At 53.2% G+C, this 19,525-nt stretch overlaps 1 protein-coding gene across 2 annotated transcripts in view; it reads left to right on the top strand.

The window, feature by feature from the left end:
* PLXNA2 (plexin A2) overlaps positions 1 to 19,525 on the top strand; it is a 128,888-nt gene that overhangs the window by 86,871 nt on the left and 22,492 nt on the right. For both annotated transcript variants that reach the window (XM_063178069.1, XM_063178068.1), the window contains exons 12-19: positions 197 to 390; positions 7,094 to 7,245; positions 11,266 to 11,383; positions 12,137 to 12,273; positions 15,407 to 15,574; positions 16,072 to 16,165; positions 17,934 to 18,173; positions 18,324 to 18,467. In XM_063178069.1, the coding sequence (XP_063034139.1) occupies positions 197 to 390; positions 7,094 to 7,245; positions 11,266 to 11,383; positions 12,137 to 12,273; positions 15,407 to 15,574; positions 16,072 to 16,165; positions 17,934 to 18,173; positions 18,324 to 18,467 (1,247 nt within the window). The remainder of the gene's footprint in view (positions 1 to 196; positions 391 to 7,093; positions 7,246 to 11,265; positions 11,384 to 12,136; positions 12,274 to 15,406; positions 15,575 to 16,071; positions 16,166 to 17,933; positions 18,174 to 18,323; positions 18,468 to 19,525) is intronic.

The following is a 19,525-nucleotide window of genomic DNA, read 5'->3' as shown; positions in this document are numbered from 1 at the left end:
ATCCAGAGGGAATCCCCCAGCCCCAGCTGCACCCCCAGCAATTCTGCAGTGCCCCCCTAGTACCAGCTGCACCCCAAGCGAATCCCCCAGTCGCAGCTGCCCCCCCAGCCCCAGCTGCCCCCTGAATGAGCCCCCCTCAGCCCCAGCTGCCCCCCAGGATCCCCTCCCCGGCTAACCCCCCGCTCCCGTCCCGCAGTGCACCTGTACAAGTGCGCGGCGCAGCGCGAGAGCTGCGGGCTGTGCCTCAAGGCCGAGCCGCGGTTCGCGTGCGGCTGGTGCAGCGGCGAGGGGCGCTGCACCCTGCGGCCCCACTGCAGCTCCCCGGGCGCCCTGCCCTGGCTCCACTGGGCCGGACACAACGTCAAGTGCTCCAACCCGCGCATCACCGAGGTGAGCCCGGCCCCGGCCCCGGCCCCTGCTCCCCTGGCGTGGCAGCGGGACCCTGGACGGGGATGAGCGCATTGACTCCATGACTGCAGAGGGCTGAGTAAATGCTTTATTCTAGCATATGATACTATGTATAGTATATAGGTACTATATATCTATATAGGTATATACTGTACGGATATATAGTGTATATACTATAGATATATAGTATATATATACACAGATATATAGTATATATATACACTATCTATCTATATAGTATATATCTAGATAGATAGATGCTATAGATATATACGAGATATATAGATAGATATAGATATACTAGATACATCGATTTAAATGTATAGATATATCTATGTATCTATATATCTACATTGTATGATAGATATATACTATATATATATCATACAATACTGTATGTAGATATATATACTACTGCACTACACTATATTATACTACTATACTACACTATATTATACTACTATACTATACACCATATTTTACTACTATACTCATATTTTACTACTATACTATGCACTATATTATTCTACTGCACTACACTGTATTATACTACTGTACTATACACTATATTAGACAACTGTACTATACACTATATTGTACTACACAGAATCACACAGAATCACAGAATTATGAGGCTGGAAGAGACCTCTAAGATCGAGTCCAACCCATACCCTAACACATCAACCAGGCTATAGCACCAAGTGCCATGTCCAGTCTTTTTTTAAACACATCCAGACACGGTGATTCTAGCACCTCCCTGGGAAGAGTATTCCAGTACTTTATTATTCTTTAGGTGAAAAATTTCTTCCTGATATCCAACCTATACCTTCCCTGATGTAGCTTGAGACTATACACTATTATACTGCTGTACTATACACTATTATACTACTACTACTGCACTGCATTGTACTACTACCAAGAAAATCCCATCACTCTTGCCAGCCAGTCCAACACACAGGTGGATCCAATCGGACAATGAATCCAAACACCACCTCCTGAGTCCAATTAACAAATCACCCTTTGGTAAACAATCTCCATAACACATTCCACATGTACATAACAGGCGCAAGAAATGAAGGTAAGGATTGTTTTAATTCTCACTCTGAGCTTTCTCACAGCATTACCCAGGAAAATCCTGGGAAATGCTGTGTCTCTCCCTGTGTTCAGAGGATGTGTGATTGCCACACTCCCCCTGTGCTGCCCCAAAATCCACCCAGCCCTGAGAAATGTGGGTAAAACACTCCAGAACTTTCTGGGATGTTTTAGTGTGCAGCCTCTGCCCCACCCACGCTGCAGTGACCGCCACAGACTGTGGCGGGAATGCTAATTAAACCAGGGAGCTAATTAGTCTGGAGTTGGTGGTTCTGATATTTCTGCTCAGCCCACTGAGGGATGCAAAATGTGTCCCAGGAGCATTTTCAGCAGTGAAACTGCACTCGCTCTGTTAACGCTGCTATGAGGAGTGACACTCCTGTCAGGTGGGAACCAAGCAAGGTTTGGGTTTCTCAGTTAATTAAATCCCCAAAAAAGCCTCCCTTGCCTTGGGTGTGTATCCACACTGCAAAAGGTGTAACACAGCAGGATCAGAGTTGTCTGTTACACCAATGCTGCTGGCACTGCTGCTCAGCACCCAAAATCTGCCAAGTGGATCAGAACCCAAGTGAGTGTGGAATTTTCATCTTAAATTAAATAAGTTTTTGCACTGGTTTAACTAAACTGGCTCAGATCCCGTGGGAGAGAGCCATCAACCTCCTTTTATGGAGGAGAGGAGGAAGCACAGAGGCTGCTGCTGTGTTGGGGCTGGGTGGGGCTGGCAGGAGAATGGTGTCACTGAGGAGGGTCCATCCATCCTCAGGGACATTACCAGATTTGGTTTTGGTATTTTGGTATTTCTGCCTTGGGCCTTCTGCCAGTGGTGCACCTTTGCTGGGCAGGTGTTTCTCTTGTGCAGGTGTGTCTTTGTGCAGGTTTTTCTTTGTGCAGGTGTTTCTCTTGTGCAGGATTTCTCTCGTGCAGTGTTTTGTACAGGGCAGAGTGGAGCTGGTGGCTGGTTGTGCAGGGATAAGAAAGCACTAAAAAGGGTTGGAAGCCTGTCCTTTCCCTGCTCGGTTGGTCTCTTTGTTTTCCAAGTCCCAGCTGTGCTGCCAAGAGATAAAACAATCCTTAAAGGCTCCCCTGGATCTTCCCCTTGCCCTGCCACTGGGCAGAACCCAAATTTCTCTTGCCCAAGTTCTGTTCTGCTGCACAAGGTTGTGCTACAAAACAGCCTCTGCTTAGATTTGCTTCCCCATAAACCATGCAGAAAGTTGTCAATTCAAAGAAATGTTGGAATTCTTTATCTGCCCCTCCTTGAGCTGGGCAGAGAAGGGGAAAGCACCAAGTGACTCGCATGTGAGCAGTGCCAGGCTGGCTCTGGCAGCTGGCTGCAGGCAGGGCACTGCCACCAAGTGTTTTATCACTGTCCAACTTGAAAGCAATACTTTTGGGCTCTGTCCAAGCAGAAAAGAGCAGAGCTCTGCTGTTGCAGATTTCTTGACTCCATCCCCGGGTCTGTGTCTGAGGCTGTGGAGGAGACCATGAGACCTTCCCAGCTTTCATTGCTGCTGGGTCCTTTCCCAATATCTGAGTTTTCTCAGGATTTTGGGTACCATTTTGCCATGCCCAGTGCTGCAGAGCTATACAGATGGGAGGGCACTCTGCCTTGGCCCTGGCAGGTCCAGGCTGGCACTGGTGCCAATCCGCCATCCCCTGGGCACCAGCAGTGACAGGACTGGGGAGCAGGGTTTGCTCTCATACTGGAGCTCACATTGCAGCCTGGATTACCCAGAGTAAAAGAGCCTTTAATATGGGCTGGTTTTCCACTCCTTTTGCTTCATCTGGCCAGGTTCACTCTTTGTGACAAGGCTGAGGTCAAGGGCCTGGCTCCCAGGCGCCAGTGCCTTCGGGGGATGCATAAATAAGGAGATGGTGTCTTAATAGTTCTAAAAGTAAATGAGCAGTGGGGTATTTGCAGTCCTGTCACTGAGTGAGAGGTCCAGCCCTCCCCAGCAAAGTCCCCTCAGCCGCTTAAAGCTTCCACCCGGCCCGTGGCCTTAGCAATAAATAAATAAAAATCAGATTTCTGGCGAACAAGCGGCGCTCTGATCTCCTATTCATTTATTTGCAGGCCTCATTAATATAACATCAGCGCAACAAACAGCTGAAGGGGGGGCAGTGTCAGGCTGAATAATGGAGTTGCTCTGCTGAGATAACAATTAGGCTCTGAATGTGCCATCAGCTGAGGCAGAGACAAGGAGGGATCATGCCGGGATGACAATGCTCATGTGCTGCCTCCCCGCTGGGCTCATCAGCCGGGATCCAGGGCTCGGAGCAGCAGCAGAAAAGCACAAAGAGGATGGAGGTGGCTGGGGCTGGGGAGGGGGCAGGGGCTGGGCCGTTGATTGGGGTCTCTGTGCACCCCAGCAGATGCCGAGGGCTCGCTGTTCAGGGCTGTGCCTTCCCTGCAGCTCCAGCTCCAGCTCCCCCTGGATCCTCACTGACTTCTGTGCCTTCCTTCCCTGCAGCTCCTCAGGGAAAGCTCCAGCAGCCCCAGCTCTCCCCAGCTCCTCTCTGACTTCTTCTGCAGGCAAAATGTTGCTTCATGTCAGAAACGCTGAAAGATTCGAGCAGCAAGACATGACACTGAGAGCATTTATCCTCATTGCTGGAGCTGTGTCCTCTGCAGGCTGCGAGGGGAAAGGTTCTGGCACTGGGCTGGGACTCCTGGGTCCCTGGGATCCTTGGATCACAACCTGGGGGATCCCTTGGATTCCAACTTTGGGGGTGCCTTGGACTCCATCCTTGGGGGTTCCTTAGATCCCAGCCTGGGGGATTCCTTGGATCCCAAATTTGGGGGTCCCTTGGATCCCAAACTTGGGGGTACCTTGGGTTCCAGCCTTGGGGTCCCCACCTTGGTTTCAGGTAAAAAGCAGCAATAAGAGAAGGGCCCTGAAGCACCTGCAGCCCTTCCCTGACCAAGGGCAGGATGTGAGCTCCCCTCATCCCTGTATCACTAACACAGGGCTGCACACCTGGTGTGTCCAGCATCATTACAGGGCTGGGGTTTGTCTCTGCAGTGGGGAGAGGTGACCTGCTCAGGATAATTCTGCCTCCCACACCCCGCTTAGATCTCAGTGACTTTCAAGCTGCTTCAGTTTAGCAAACAAACTGAAAAAACTTCCAGCAGAGGTGCAGATTCCTAAACAGCAAATGTCCAATTCCCGGGACGGCCTTTCTCTTCCTCAGCTGTCCTTTGCAGCTCCTTTTCATCCTCCACAGAGCTCCAAGTGAAAAGCCAGTCTGGTGAAGTGATTTTCTTGAAATTGGGGAATATTTCTTGCTAATCCTGTCTGTCTCAGATCAGAAATCTGGGCTGGCAGCCCTGCAGCTCCCAGCTGGGATTAAGGCAGGCCAGGCTGGCTGTGCTGAGGTGCCTCCTGCTCACCCCAACGAGGATGCTGCTCAGAGGGTGCCCAGCTCTGGGTGCACCGGGACCTTTAAGACTTATCTTCTTTCTGCGATTTTGACTGAATCTCTCCAGCTGTAATTAATTGAATGCATCTGTTCTAACCCTGGGGCTGCTTTATGGCACAGTTACTTCAAAACTGTTCAATTAGTGGCCACTAAAATCTAGGTCGAGTGGAGCTCCATATTGGGGATTTTCCAGGTCAGGACATTTTTAAAATACAGCATCAGCTGGGCTTTGTTCAGGGAGGCCTCTCAGCCCTGCTGCTCCTGCTCAGCTCGGGAAATGGCAAGCAGTGACTTCTTTTTGTTTGAGCAGTGATGAGACGACGAGACAGCGGAGTAAGTGCCCCAGCAAATGCATTTTAACATCATGCAGAGCTGCAGAGGACAGTTGTAACTGTCAGCCAAGTTCAGGTGATTCCCCAGCAGTGATGTAAACACCACCAGGCCTCCAGGACCCGGTGTAACACAACCCAGCTTGGTTTTGTAGTGGGTTTATGAGCACTTCCCAGAGCTAAATGGTACAAGACAGGCCGTGGTGTGAGTTACAGGGAACAGCAGCACAACAGGCACTGCGTGGTGAATAAATTAAAATCCTCCAGCAGGCGGTGGAGGGGAGAGGGAGGTGGGAATTAAAGGATGTGGAGGAAGGAGGGGGTAGCTTGGTGGGTGCATGGAGCTGGAATAACCTCAGCCAAAAAACGGGGCAGAATGCCCAGGGAAGTGTTGGGGTCACCCTGGCAGTGCTCAAAAACCACCTGGATGTGGCCACTGGTTCAGTGGGGATGGTGGGATTCATTCTTGAAGATCTTGGGTGTCATTTTGGAGATGCTTTGGGGAACTGGGAAGCACAGAAGTGATGGGGACAGGGGTGTTCCATAAGGGCTGCTGTGGGACAGGTTGCTGGGATGGTGGCACTGGTGTTTGGCCATATTCCTCACTCCTGAGGAGGTGGAAAAACCCACCCATCCATCTGGAAACAGCGAGGGAAAGGTTCTGAGGAGCTCAAGTATTTTTGCCAAAGACAAGGGTGGAACAAAGAAGCATAAACAAGATTTATCCATTAAATTAATTAAATTGCATTATTATGGATTGTGTTTATTTATTAATAACTGCAGCACAGGGAAGATGAGAAACTCACCCAAGAGCAACAACAGAGCGGTGGCAGATTCAGGATAACTGTCTGAGAGTCCTGGGTCCAAATTTTGTGACCATGCATAATTGAAATTTATACTCCTAATTGAAGAGGAGATTGTCCTTAATGCAAGTCCAGGGAAGCAGGGATGATTATGGCTGAGGCAGGCCATAAAAAGGCAGCTTGAAAGCACACACCTCACCCTTTAGCATTTTTAAGTCATTTGAGGTGCCAAGTCACTAATAAAATGTGACATTAACATTCAGACTACAGCCAAGGCAGAAGGCAAACTTCTCCAAGCAGCAGGCTGCTTCTGGAAGATGACTTACCCTGTTCTGGATGGAGACAGGAGCCAGGTGTGTCCTTCTGCAAGGATGTCTGGGAATGGCACTGCCCACTCTTCTTGGCCAACTCAGGGACCTCAGAGTTCTCTCTTGGAGCAGGGCATGGATGGATTTCAGCATCCTTGGGCTCCTCCAGGACACCCAGAGGAGCCATGAGGGGTGGCCCTGGTTTGTCTGGCAGCTGGAGAGGTTCCAAACCAGGGATGGGGCTGAACAAGGGGCCTGGTGGGGATGTCACTGCCACTGACATGTTTTATGAAAATCCTTCCACTAGGATTTTTCTCCTGAGAAACCTCAGAAAAGAAATGTAAACAAGAATTATCTGGTTGCTTGGAATGTGGTTTGGAGGTTGCTCACCAACAGGTGAATCTTTGATTGGTTCCTTGTGGATTTTTTTTTCCTTAATGACCAATCCCAGTCCAGCTGTGGCAGACTCTCTGGCCAAGTCACAAGATTTCATTATTCATTCCTTTCCAGCCTTCTGATGAAATCCTTTCTCTCTATTTCTTTTAGCATAGTTTTAATATATCGATATGATATGATATATAGTATGATATGATATGATATATAGTATGATATGATATGATATGATATGATATACTATATCAGCCTTCTGTAACATGGAGTCAAGATTCTCACCTCGTCCTGGGAGCCTCCATCACCACCCCACGTCCCCTCACCCTGTGCTGTCTCCCTGCAGATCCTGACGGTGTCGGGGCCCCCGGAAGGAGGGACCAGGGTGACCATCCGTGGGGTGAACCTGGGCCTGGACTTCTCTGAGATCGCTCAGGGCGTGCAGGTGGCCGGGGTGCAGTGCACGCCCCTGCCCGAGCACTACGTGGTGGCCGAGCAGTGAGTGTCCCCTGCCCTGTCCCCTCACCTGTCCCCTCACCTGTCCCCGGGGCTGGACACCCCCCAGAGCTCCTCCCTTTACCTTGGCTGGGGGTTATTTACAGACACAAACGGGATGGGGCTGCTGTGGAACGTGCCTCGAGCTGGTTTATTTTCCAGCATCACTCTCATTCCGTGGTTATGACAATGGGACGATGCCAGCAGCTCACATCCCAGGCAGCAGACACAGAACTTCATGTTACAACTCACTTTATAAGCTTCTTGACTAATCACACAAAGCAAAAGCACTCTGACAGTATTTATATCTGTATAGTATATATTCTATAGTGACAGTAGTTCTATCTAATCACTATAAGGACACGTACCTTTGGTTAAAACAATGCTTGCTTATTTCCAATACAATACCTGCTTGTAAGCCTTAAAACACAACAGAGCTCCATTATTAAGCTTTAACCTTCTCAATATGTTGCTAGATAAACTTTCTGTAGCTTAGAGAGCTGCTCAGACAAGCATTAATACACAGACCATTGTTCTATTTGCTTTTGCTTTTCTGCAGTTTAAATACTTTTACTGCTGACCAATCTCATGGCTGCTGCTTAGCTGTACTCACAGTTCTGCCTGCACCTTGCAGCTTTCTCAAAACCCTCCAATTCTGTAGATTCCCACACCCCCTGACCTCCAGCCAACGCTCAGGAGGCCAAAACCTCACCGGGAAGGGCTGTGGAGGTGGGCATGGGAAGGGATTACTGCCCATTCCCGCACATCCCCACAATCTGGGCTCTCTCTGCAGGGGTTAAGCAGCGCTTTGAGTTGCATTAAACGTTCTGTTTCCTTGCACACCAGTTCCTGCTTGGCTAAGCACCTTTGCTGATGAGCACCTTGCTGCTGCTGCTGCTGCTGCCTCGCCATCCATCCCGCTTGGGATTCCGCCGGCGCCCGGGCTGCAGCAGCCATTTGTTAGGCGGGCGAGGCGCTGACAGCCCCGCGCTCCGAGTGGGCTCCCCTGCAGTCAATCCATTTGTTTCACTGAGAAAAATGTCAGCCCCAAATTGGAAAACAGGCCTGGAACAGGGGACGGGCAAATGAACGCGTCGGCATGGCAGCCGCTCCTCCGCTGCCCCTCGGGGCTGGGCTGGGCTGGGGGGGCTCAGGGGGTGTTTGGGGACATCCCTGCTGGGTGGGACAGCAGAAACAGGTGATGTGTCCCTTTGGGTTGTGTCATCTCCTGCTGGGACCAGCATGGTGGCCTGGTAGGGCTGGTGAGTGTGGAGCTGGCCAAGGTCCCATGGGCGCTCCCAGCAGCACAGATCTGCCCCAGCTTCATCCTCTGCGGAGAAATCCATTTTCCTCTGCTGGGAAATGCATTTGGTGGCTCCCACTCAGACCCCAGCAGGCCCAGGACCTGTCACCAGCAGCACGTGGCGGCGTTGGTTGGGTTTTGTCCATTCCTGGTGTTTCTTTGCCCATCTGAGAGGCAGCAGGGGCATTGCTGACCCCTCTGGAGCAGCGAGGGGCAGTGCAGATGGAATTTGGATCACAGGGTGAAGGGTGCCTGGGGCTGCTGCAGGAATGGCACCAATACCCCATCCCTGCGAGCAGTTGGGGCTGTTCTGCTGAGCAGTACGTTGTTATATCTTATTTTTCAAATAAAGGATGGAAGATTATGAAATTATCCCCCTTTGATGGTATGAAACCCTGATTTTATAATCATGACTCTAATTACGGCTCTTGAGCTTTCAAAGTTTGTTAACATCATTAAAACATTTACCCTGGGCAGATAACAGCAAGCGTTAGCATGAGAGCTGCCTTTTAAAGATGAATACAGATAAAAGGACCCTCTTAAGGCTTCTGTGGGCAGACTGAATTCCAGGACTGTAATGACTCTGCCATATGCTCCAGCCCAGCAATCTATCAGGCAGCAATTAGGTTAATGTTGGTGAAAGGGCCACTTAGCCCGGCAATCAGCACCCTACAGCTCTGCCGAATGCATCATTTTGTAACAAGGTACCTGCTGGGGCTTTGGCTCTGAGCAGGGCTGGGCACCAGGTGTGCCCGGTCACTTGTGCCCTGTCCCGCGCCCATCCCTGCCCGGGCTGGGCTGCAGCTGCTGCTGTGCTGGCAGAGCTGAGAGTTCGGTGTTTCCTTGGGCAGAGAGAGCCTCCCCTGTCCTCTGCTGCCCTTGGGGTGCCAGCAGTCATCCCCAGGCTTTGCCTGCATGGCCCCAAGCTCGGAGTGGGCTCCTCTCCAGGAGGAGGAGGAGGAGGGATGGGGAGAGGTGAAGGAAGAACAGGCAGAGAGGTGCAGGGGCGATGTCTGCTTGAAAGGCAGAGCGAGGAGCGTGTGGCAGAGGAAGGCTGGGAGCTGAGAGGCTTCAATCCCTGCTCTCCAAAGGCAGCAGTCTCTCCAGGCAGCCCCTTTTGATGTGCAGCAACGAGGACGTGCACGTTCCAGCTCTTTAGCAGCATGTGTGTATTTCATCAGGCCTCCTGGCATCACCTGCGCACGGCAGCTTCTTTTCTTCCTTCAGTCTTCATGGTTTATTTTATTTTATTTTATTTTATTTTTTATTTGCAGTGAATTTAATGCTGCTGAAGGCAACTCCCCAAATTGGGGCCTTTTATGTCTTTGTGTGTGATGGGCAGAGGAGGGAGAGCTCCCTTGTCCTTCAGCCTCAGCAGGCAGAGGCTGCTCTGGCTCTTCTCTGGTCCCACTCCCAGGGTCAGATCCTCTCACAGGTGGAACTGCACCTCCTGCCTTCAGCTTTTCCTCCCCGAGGCCAATTTCCCATCTCCAATCCCCCTCTCTGATTTCCAGGCAGGTTCCTCCCACCCTCAGCCTCTCAGAGCCTGCAGGGATGCTCTCCAATTTACCCTGCCAGCATTGCTGTGGGAGCAAGCAGCATGCAGGTCCATCTGGAGAGCCCTGCCAGCTGATGCCCCTCCGAAAACCTCCCCCAGACCTGCTGGCATGCCTGGCATCCACTTGATCCCGTCCCCAGCTGGTGTCACTCATCCCCTGTGCCCTGGGACTTGAGGGTTATTCATCCTCAGTGAGCAGCCCCAGCAGCTCTGCCTGGCCCTGCAGCTTTGCCCTGAGCTTTTGGGGTTCATCCATCAGTTACAGTGAACCCCAGCAGCTCTGCCTGGCCCTGCAGCTGTGCCCTGAGCTTTTGGGGTTCATCCATCAGTTATGGTGAACCCCAGCAGCTCTGCCTGGCCCTGCAGCTTTGCCCTGAGCTTTTGGGGTTCATCCATCAGTTACAGTGAACCCCAGCAGCTCTGCCTGGCCCTGCAGCTGTGCCCTGGGCTTTTGGGGTTCATCCATCAGTTATGGTGAACCCCAGCAGCTCTGCCTGGCCCTGCAGCTGTGCCCTGAGCTTTTGGGGTTCATCCATCAGTTACGGTGAACCCCAGCAGTTCCCCCTGGCCCTGCAGCTTTGCCCTGGGCTTTTGGGGTTGTTCATCATCATCTGTGGTGAATGCCAGCAGCTCCCCCTGGCCCTGCAGCTCTCCCAGCCTCAGGATGTGCCCATGGGGCTGAGCTGCACAGCACCAGAAGCATGGGGACAAGCTCTGGGACCAGCACCAGTGTGTTTGTGGCAGCCAGCCCTGTCCCCAGCAGAAGCTGCTCTCCAGGGCTGTCTCTATCATCCCCCAGCAGGTTTCTCCTGCAGTTGTGATTAACTGGGAGTCTGCAGTGTGAGCTGTTCCCTTAATGAACTCATCTGTTACTCTGAGGACTTCGCACTCGCTTTGCTACTGGCTAATATATTGCCATTAGTGCTCTGCTTTGCTCTGGAGTTTACAGCTTGTAATAATTATGTCTCATTTTGATTTTTTTTTTTCCTTTAAATTACTACACAGGGTAAAAATAGACTCAGTAATTAACTCCTTCCAAAGAGGCAGATATCAAAGTTAAGGGTTGGGGGGGGGAGAAAGGAGAAACAATGGCAGCGTGGAGCTGAGCAGGGCACTGCTGGCACCTCCTGCCAAAGCTCCACTGAGGCATTTGTGCTTCCAGGATCGTCTGTGAAATGGGGCAGGCGCTTCCAGGGATCAGCTCCGGCCCAGTGCTCCTGTGCATCGGAGAGTGCAAGCCCGAGTTCACGGCCAAGTCAGCGCAGCAGTACGTGTTCGTGGTGAGTGTCCTGCTGGGGACAGCACGGGCTGGGGCTGGCACACAGAGGGGCTCCAGCTCCACAGGAATTGCTGCGATTTTCTGGGGCTTTTCCCCTGGGTTTGCTCAGTTTTTGGTGCCCAAGTTGACGGCCAAGTCAGTTCAGTACTACAAGTTTGTGGTGAGTGTCCTGCTGGGGACAGCACATGAGTCCCCTGGAGCTGAGCCTGGCACACAGAGGAGCTCCAGCTCCAGATTACAGTCCTGGAATTGCTCGGTTTTTTCCCGGGGCTTTCCCCTTGGTATAGCTCAGTTTTTGGTGGCTCTCTCACCAAGCGCAGCTTGCAGGATGGAGAGCTCACTCTGGATAAACCAGGGCTCCCACAGTGTTTGGATCCAGCTTGGCACCCCCAGAGCAGTGATAATGGAATGACAGATTGGTTTGGGTTGGGAGGGATCCTCAAAGACCCTATCATGGGCAGGACACCTTCCACTATCCCAGGCTGCTCCCAGCCCCATCCAGCCTGGCTGTGGACACACTCAGGGATGTCGTGGCCTGTGCCAGCCCCCGGAGCAGTGATTATGGAACCACAGATTGGTTTGGGTTGGGAGGGATCCTCAAAGACCCAATGCCACCCCTTCCACTAGCCCAGGCTGCTCCCAGCCCCATCCAGCCTGGCTGTGGGCACACTCAGGGATGTCGTGCCCAGTCCCGGCCCCCAGAGCAGCTCCCTGGCTGCAGCAGGGGCCCTGAGCTGTCCTTTCCTCCCTGCAGACCCCAGCTGTGAGTTTCCTGAGCCCCGGCCGCGGCCCCGAGTCGGGAGGGACCATGGTGACCATCTCTGGCCAGCACCTGGGCGCCGGCAGCCGCGTCTCCGTGCTCCTGGGGAACCAGACCTGCGAGTTCCTGCAGTAAGAGACACCCCAGGCTCCCGCAGCTCCCGTCCCAGCTCGGATCTGCTGGAGCTGAGCGTGCAAAAATCCATCTGGGAAGCCCCTGAGGCTCCCTCCTTTATTGCATGAAACCATCTTCTCTTTTATTGTGATGGAGGCTTGCATGGCCAGGGAGGGATTCGTCGGTGTCAGTGCTGTTCATTATTTCATTTTAATGCTGTTCCAGTGGTAACTGCTCTGAAAATCACAGTGAAACACCACTGGGATGGAAATGTGCTTATATTGGTCACCAGTACCTGCCCCCAGCCTGGCTGCTCTGAAGAAAATGGAACATTTATATGAAATACCTCCTTTCTCTTTTCACAGACCTGCATTGATTTTATTGTAGCCACTGCTGCAGGTGCCTCCAACTCCTAAAAATGGTCTGGGATCCTCAGGGCAGAGACAGGCAAGGGTCTGCTCACACCTCCTGCTGAGGAACTTGCACAGCCATCAATCTCTGCTGGGACTTCCATGGCAAATTTGCTTTTTCCCCAGCAGTGTAAACACAGAGTTGACATTTGCAGGGTTTAATGAGTTTTCCTGGGGCTTAGTTAAAAAAGACATGTGTGGTTTACATCAGTGTGTATCAGTACACAGCCCTGCCCACCCTGCTGGGGTGGGCACAGCCTGGCATCCAAGGGGATTCTGCCTCCCAGATCCTCACCCAGGCTGCCCAGGAGGAGCTGAGGAAGTTTCTGGGAAAGCAGAGATTCCCTGGAGGTGAATTTCTCATCCAAAAGCCTGAGAGGTTCTGGGATGTGGGAGCTGTGGGTTATCAGGTGTGGGAGCACGTTGGGTTATCAGCAGGGCTTGCTCTGGATGGTGCTCAGGGCATTCCAGAACCTTCCAGCGCAGCTCAGCCCTCCAGGTGTTGAGCAGTGTAACCAACCCATCAATATTTCCTCCCACATCCCAAACAAAGATGCCAAATTGCTGCCTCAGGTGGAGACAGGCAGCAGCAGAGGTGTGGGGCCAGCCCTGGAATATCATCCTGGAATATCATCCCTTAAACAAACCCCTGATCCTGTTCAGGCAGCCTGCAGCTCCTGACCTGCAAAACCTGGGGGGGTTTTGGATGCCCTGGGAGTTCTGATGGCAGCAGGACAGAAATTTCAGCCAGGGAGCAGTGGCTGAGTGCCCCATCCTCACTGGGGCCATGCCTGGGACTGCTCTGAGGCAATGAACTCCAATTGTACTCCGGGGCGTGGGGGAGCCTGATGAGATGAAGCAGCTCCTAATGAGATTCCCTCTAATTACAGCTTCCCCCATTCTCCCCTCTCTGATCCGAGGAGTGGGCAGATTCACCATGACGACACAATAATAGCACAGAAAGCTAATTAGCTGATCACAGGGAGCTGAGAGCTGCTCTGCCAGCAGCCCTGCATCACTGCCAGCCCGTGCCAGAGCTGGGCAGGCACGGGGTGGGCAGCAGCAGGCAGGGCAGAGGGCAGCAGCAGGGCAGGAACCTGCCAGGCTGCACAGAATCTGTGGAGAATCCCACTCCTCACACAAGGAAGCCTTTGTGGCTAAATTAAACAAGGTGGATGTGATAAAATCAAGTGAGGATGGGAAAAGGAGCAGCAGCAGGGCAGGAAGGGGTGGATGTGTTATTGCATCAACAGCAATGGTCAGTGCAGTTGGTTTGAGGGGTTTCAGGGGGTTGTTGGAGGTGTTTCAGGGGATTGTTTCAGGAGGCTGTTTCAGGTGTTTTAGAGGGATGTTTGAGGTGTTTCAGGGGATTGTTTGAGGTGTTTCAGGGGTGGTTTGAGATGTTTAAGGGGATTCTTTCTGTGCCCTCGGATGTGGAGGGTGGAAGGACTGAGGTGTGAGCTGGGAGCATTGTGGTGCCTGTTGTTCCATGCCCTCCTGAGTGCCCGTTAGAGAGGGCAGGGGGTGTGTGAGGAGCCCGAGAAGGGAGCACACACACCTTGTCCCCCTGGCTCACAGCTTTGCTGGAAACAGAGCAGGGACACGGCTGCACCTGAGCCTCAGCCGCCCAGGCACCTCGGCAGCCCCTGAGGATGGTGAGGGTGGTGAAGGTCGCCCATTCAGGTTTTGATTTAAGCAGCAGACTGGCAGTGAGGTGCTGCAGGCCTGCCTGCCCTCTGCCCTGGGGGAACCAAACTAAAGGAGCCACAGAAAGAACATTGACTTTCCAGTGAGCCAGGGTCGGTTTGAGCAGCAAGGACAGCCAGAGGTGGCCGTGCAGGATGTGACAGAGACGTCCCTCCAGCACTTCTGTAGCATCAGTGACCACGGAGCCGGGAACAGATCTGTTCTGGATGCTCAGATCCCATTCCCCTTCCCCATCCCTCCACTCACCGACGCCTTTGTGCTGTGGCAGTGCCTCCCCGTGTCACTGCCTGCCCCTTCTCTGGGCTCTGGTGGCAGCAGATGGTCTGTTGTGTCCAGCCAGGCAGCGCCGAGCCGGGGTCACCCCGCTCTGGGGGAGACAAAGCCGAGGCAGCTCTGCCACTGCCACAGCCTGCCCAGGCAGGGGCTGCTCATTGTGCCGCTCACAGAGCCTCGTGTGTGTGCACTGGGCTGGGGAGGGGCAGAATTTGGCTTTTCACTGAGCTCATGCATCCCATTGAAAAGGCAGCCATCTGCTTTCGCACGCCCAGCAGACGGCAGCGGCTTCGGGGGGATGTGGGAGCTGCAGCTTGGCACAAAGAGGGATTTCAGGGGGGCTGTGCTGCTCCCACCATGGGCACAGCTCAGGGCGCAGCTCCCACCTTTCCTTCCATGCCAAACCCTCCTGCCCACCTCTGCAGCTCCCCAGGTACCAGTCTGGTGCTGGCTGTAGGCTCAGCCCTTTCTGGGCTGCCCCAGGACAGGACCAAGGCTGTTTCCTGCCCCTACACCAGTGTGAAAAGTGCATGTTATATGGCTCTATGCAGATATTTACTATATGTATTTTGTTGTGTTGATTAGTAGTGCTGTATTAACATTTTAATAGTGTGATAAATGTAGTTTTGTAGTTAAAAAGGTAATTTTTGTGGTTAAAATAGTAACTATGTAAGTGGGATATTTTTTTAAGAAAGGAATGAGCCACAGGACTTTCCACATCCGCCATCCCATTAACCCTGCCCGTTTCCCTCCTGTGCAGGAGATCCATGAACGAGATTGTTTGTGTGTCAGCACCCTCAGCCCACGGCCTGGGGGCTGTTCAGGTCTCTGTCAGCGTGGACAGGGCTCAGCTGGAGAGGACTTTGCTGTTTGAGTACATCGACGACCCCAAGGTGCAGCACATCGAGCCCGAGTGGAGCATCGCCAGGTAAAGCAGCACCTCCTTGGCTCTCCCCTGCTCTGGGGCTGCTCAGCACACACCCAGGCCAAAAAAGGAGCTGTTTGGGAATGCACATCCCTCCCAGCATCCTGAACAGGTCAGGGCTGGGCATTCCTGGGTTTGCATTTAGCACAGATTGGGCCTGGGGTTACAGGGAGGTTGTGTCCAGCCAGGCAGTGACAGCCGACCCTGCACCAGGAGTTGGGGGCTCAACCAAAGCCCAGACCACCCCCTCTGCTGCAGAAGGGCACAACTGCTCCTTGGAGGCTCCTTCTTGTGGTCCTGGAATGCCACAAATCAGCATCCACCTAGAAAGGAAAGAGCTGATGTTGATCAAAGGGAGTGTGGGGGCCAGGGCGGCCGCTGCTGTCACACGGCAGGGACACCGCTGAAAGCCCTGGGCTGTACTCATCCTCCTAACCCTACTGGCATCTTGTCCCTGGGGCCCAGCCCAGCCCTGACCAGCCTCTCCTGCCTTCCCACAGCGGCCACACGCCCCTGACTGTCACCGGCTCCAACCTGGACGTGATCCAGGAGCCGCGGATCCGCGCCAAGCACAACGGCAAGGAGTTCATCAACGTGAGTAGGGGCTGGAGCTGGGCAGGGAGCATCATCCTGCACCCTGCACCCTGCATGGGCACTGCTGCAGCTGGGAGCATCACCCTGCATGGGCACTGCTGCCTCCTGCACCCCTGCATGGGCACTGCTGCCAGCTGGGCAAGGAGCATCACCCTGCATGGGCTCTGCTGCCAGGGCTGCCTCCCTGGGCATGTCTGACACAGCAAAAGCTGCTCTGGAGGGATTTCCTGCACTCCCCCAAGCTGGGGACACTGGGAAGAGGGAATTTAGCACACAAAATGTGAGATTGCCTCCTTCCTCTATTCTTCCAGTCCATGAGTGAGAAGCTGAGATGCACCCCCAGCTAAATGGGGACTGAGCGAGGTTCTTGTGTGTAAGATTTGAACCTCCAGGATTTCAGAAATTATTCTGGCCAAGTAAAGCTGAAATATATTGTTTCTATGCAGTGATCTTTGTGACTGAGTCTGTATTCTCTTGGAAAGGGCAAATCACTGAGAGGTCTTTTCCTATTCCTTTTCTCCCCCTCAAGACCTTTCTTCATCCGAGCTCTTTTTAAAAAGACATCTAATTTTGTTGCTAGCACTTGCAGTTACAGTGCTACAAAAATAATTCTGAAGACACAAAATTGACTGAAATTAAATCTTTCAGTTATGGAGAGAGGCCAAATGGTTGGGCTCTTGCTGCTTTCCAAGGCAAGAGCCCCATAAATCAGTGATTTCCCTGCTCTGAGGGCTGCAGGAGCTGTGGGTGTCCTCAGCCCAGCAGGAGATGACCTTCACGTTCCCTCCTGCCCACCAGTGTCACATGCTCTGTTCCCTTCCCTCGCTGGCATTTGGGAATGGCCTCTAATCACCCATTTGCAGCAGGGAGCTGGTATTCCCTATGGGTCTGCTTCAGAGCTGCAGAGGAGGAAAGTGGAAAGAAATGGGAAAAAAATAAAGAAAAATGAGCGAGAGCCGCTGTGTGAGCCTTTAGCTCCACTGAAACACGGCTCGTTTTGGGCTCACCCTCCATCTCCACCCCAGCGCCTTCGTGCTGGCTGGAGGAGAAGCAAATTACCCCAAATCATGGCAGTAATGCTTCGTGGAATCAGCAAAGTTGGAAAAGACCTCTGAGACCATGGAGCATCAGGACTGGATTAAACACTCCCAGCTCAAAATGAACCCACTGGGCTTCCCATCCTCCAGAGCATCAGGGTCCAGCTCAGGGCAGAGTGTTCCTCGCTGAAATTCCCCTTTCCCCAGGTGTGCAAGGTGCTGAATCCATGGCCCCAGCTCAGGGCTGTGTTTTCCCTGCTGTGTCCCCCAAAGTGCCCCATTTCCCCAGGTGCTCAGGGCTGTGTTTTCCCTGCTGTGTTCCCCAAAGTGTCCCCCAAAGTGTCCCATTTCCCCAGGTGCTCAGGGCTGTGTTTTCCCTGCTGTGTTCCCCTTCCCCAGGTGTGCAAGGTGCTGAACTCCATGGCCCCAGCTCATGGCTGTGTTTTCCCTGCTGTTTCCCCCTTCCCCAGGTGTGCAAGGTGCTGAATCCATGGCCCCAGCTCAGGGCTGTGTTTTCCCTGCTGTGTTCCCTGAAGTGTCCCATTTCCCCAGGTGCTCAGGGCCGTGTTTTCCCTGCTGTTTCCCCTTCCCCAGGTGTGCAAGGTGCAGAACTCCATGGCCCCAGCTCAGGGCTGTGTTTTCCCTGCTGTGTTCCCCAAAGTGTTCCCCAAAGTGTCCCATTTCCCCAGGTGCTCAGGGCTGTGTTTTCCCTGCTGTTTCCCCTTCCCCAGGTGTGCAAGGTGCTGAACTCCACGGCCCTGGCCTGCCTGGCTCCCCCGTTGACGGCCGAGTACCGCCCGGGGCTGGACGCCGTGGAGCGCCCGGACGAGTTCGGCTTCATCTTCAACAACGTCCAGTCCCTGCTGCTCTACAACGACACCAAGTTCATCTACTACCCCGACCCCACCTTCGAAATGCTGAGCTCCACCGGGGTGCTGGAGCAGAAGCCGGGCTCTCCCATCATCCTGAAGGTAAGGAGAGCCTGCGTCAGCCTTGGGGAGCCCCAAAACCCCCAGGCTGCGGAGTTTGGGGTGCCCTAAACAGAGCCCCGCTGTTGGCACGAGCTGGGAGCTGGAGGGACGTGCTGCATCCCTGTCGGTGTTGTGTCCCCGTGTCCCCAGGGCAGGAACCTGTGCCCGCCCGCCCCGGGAGGAGCCAAGCTCAACTACACGGTGCTGATCGGGGAGACGCCCTGCGCCGTCACCGTGTCCGAGACGCAGCTGCTCTGCGAGCCCCCCACCCTCAGCGGGCAGCACAGAGTGATGGTGAGGGGCTGCATGTCCTGGCAGCATCCCCTTCCCCTCTCCTCATCACCCTTCATCCTCCTCCAGCATCCCCTTCCCTCTCCTCCCCACCCTTTCTCCTCCTTCTCCAGCTCCCTGACTCACTTGGATCCACAATCCCCAGCAGGATTCTCCATTTTATGGGTGTCTGATTGGAAGTTTAAAATATTGATGTGGATTAGCATGGAGAGACTTTGTCCTTCCCTCAGAGTCACTCCCTTCTAGAAGGAAAAATGCCCCTCAGAGCCTTCTAGAAGGAACAAATGTTCCTGGCAGTGCCTTTGGCACTGGGTGCCATCCTTGCTGTGGATGAAGTTGAGAGCATTCCCAGTGTTCTCCCTCCTGGAGGGGTTAATCAGCCACAGAGACAGACCTGAGCTGCCAAGTGGATGGAAAGGTTTTGCCTTTTCCCGAAGCAGGAGCCAGGAACATCTGAACCCTGGAGTGGTTGGATCAACCCCCTGATCCAGGATAACCCTCAGTGCCTCCCTCTGCTCAGGGTTTGGGCATTGCTGCTTCCTCTGCTGCTCCTGCAGACCAAGCCCCAGCTGCTGAGCTGCCTGAGCAGAGCCCAAATGAGATTGTAATTGTGATTTATTTCCCTTGAAGTTCAGCATCCAAAACATATTCAGATTATCACAGTGTGACTCCCAGCAGCCTAACCTAGCTGAGAGCTGCTCACATCTGCGGCCAGGGCACGTCCAAGAAAAGCCTGTCCTGGTGTCAACTCCAGCCTGTTTGCTCTCACGTGGGGCTCTCTGCTCCCTTCCCTGCTCTGCCCTTGCAGTCACTCTGCTTTCTTGTCAGTGGAATGATCAGGGGCTTGTTAACGTCCACGGCTTACGAAAAGGAGTTGAAAGCTTATAAAATGAAAGTCAAATGGAGCCATCAGATAATAAGAACAAAGCCCAGATAGTGAAGGGCTGGCACATTTATCATCACTTGAAGCCTCCCTGTGCTCTCACAAGCAGCCCCCTGTGTGTTTGAAGGCAATTGGGGTTTTCTGTTCTGTGCAGAGGTGGCTCGGTGCTTCCCCAGGG

The sequence above is a fragment of the Melospiza melodia genome, chromosome 28 (genome assembly GCF_035770615.1).
Source record: "Melospiza melodia melodia isolate bMelMel2 chromosome 28, bMelMel2.pri, whole genome shotgun sequence".
Lineage (NCBI taxonomy): Eukaryota > Metazoa > Chordata > Aves > Passeriformes > Passerellidae > Melospiza > Melospiza melodia.
Note: the sequence above shows the minus strand (reverse complement) of the source record. Positions and strands in the feature narration are given on the sequence as shown.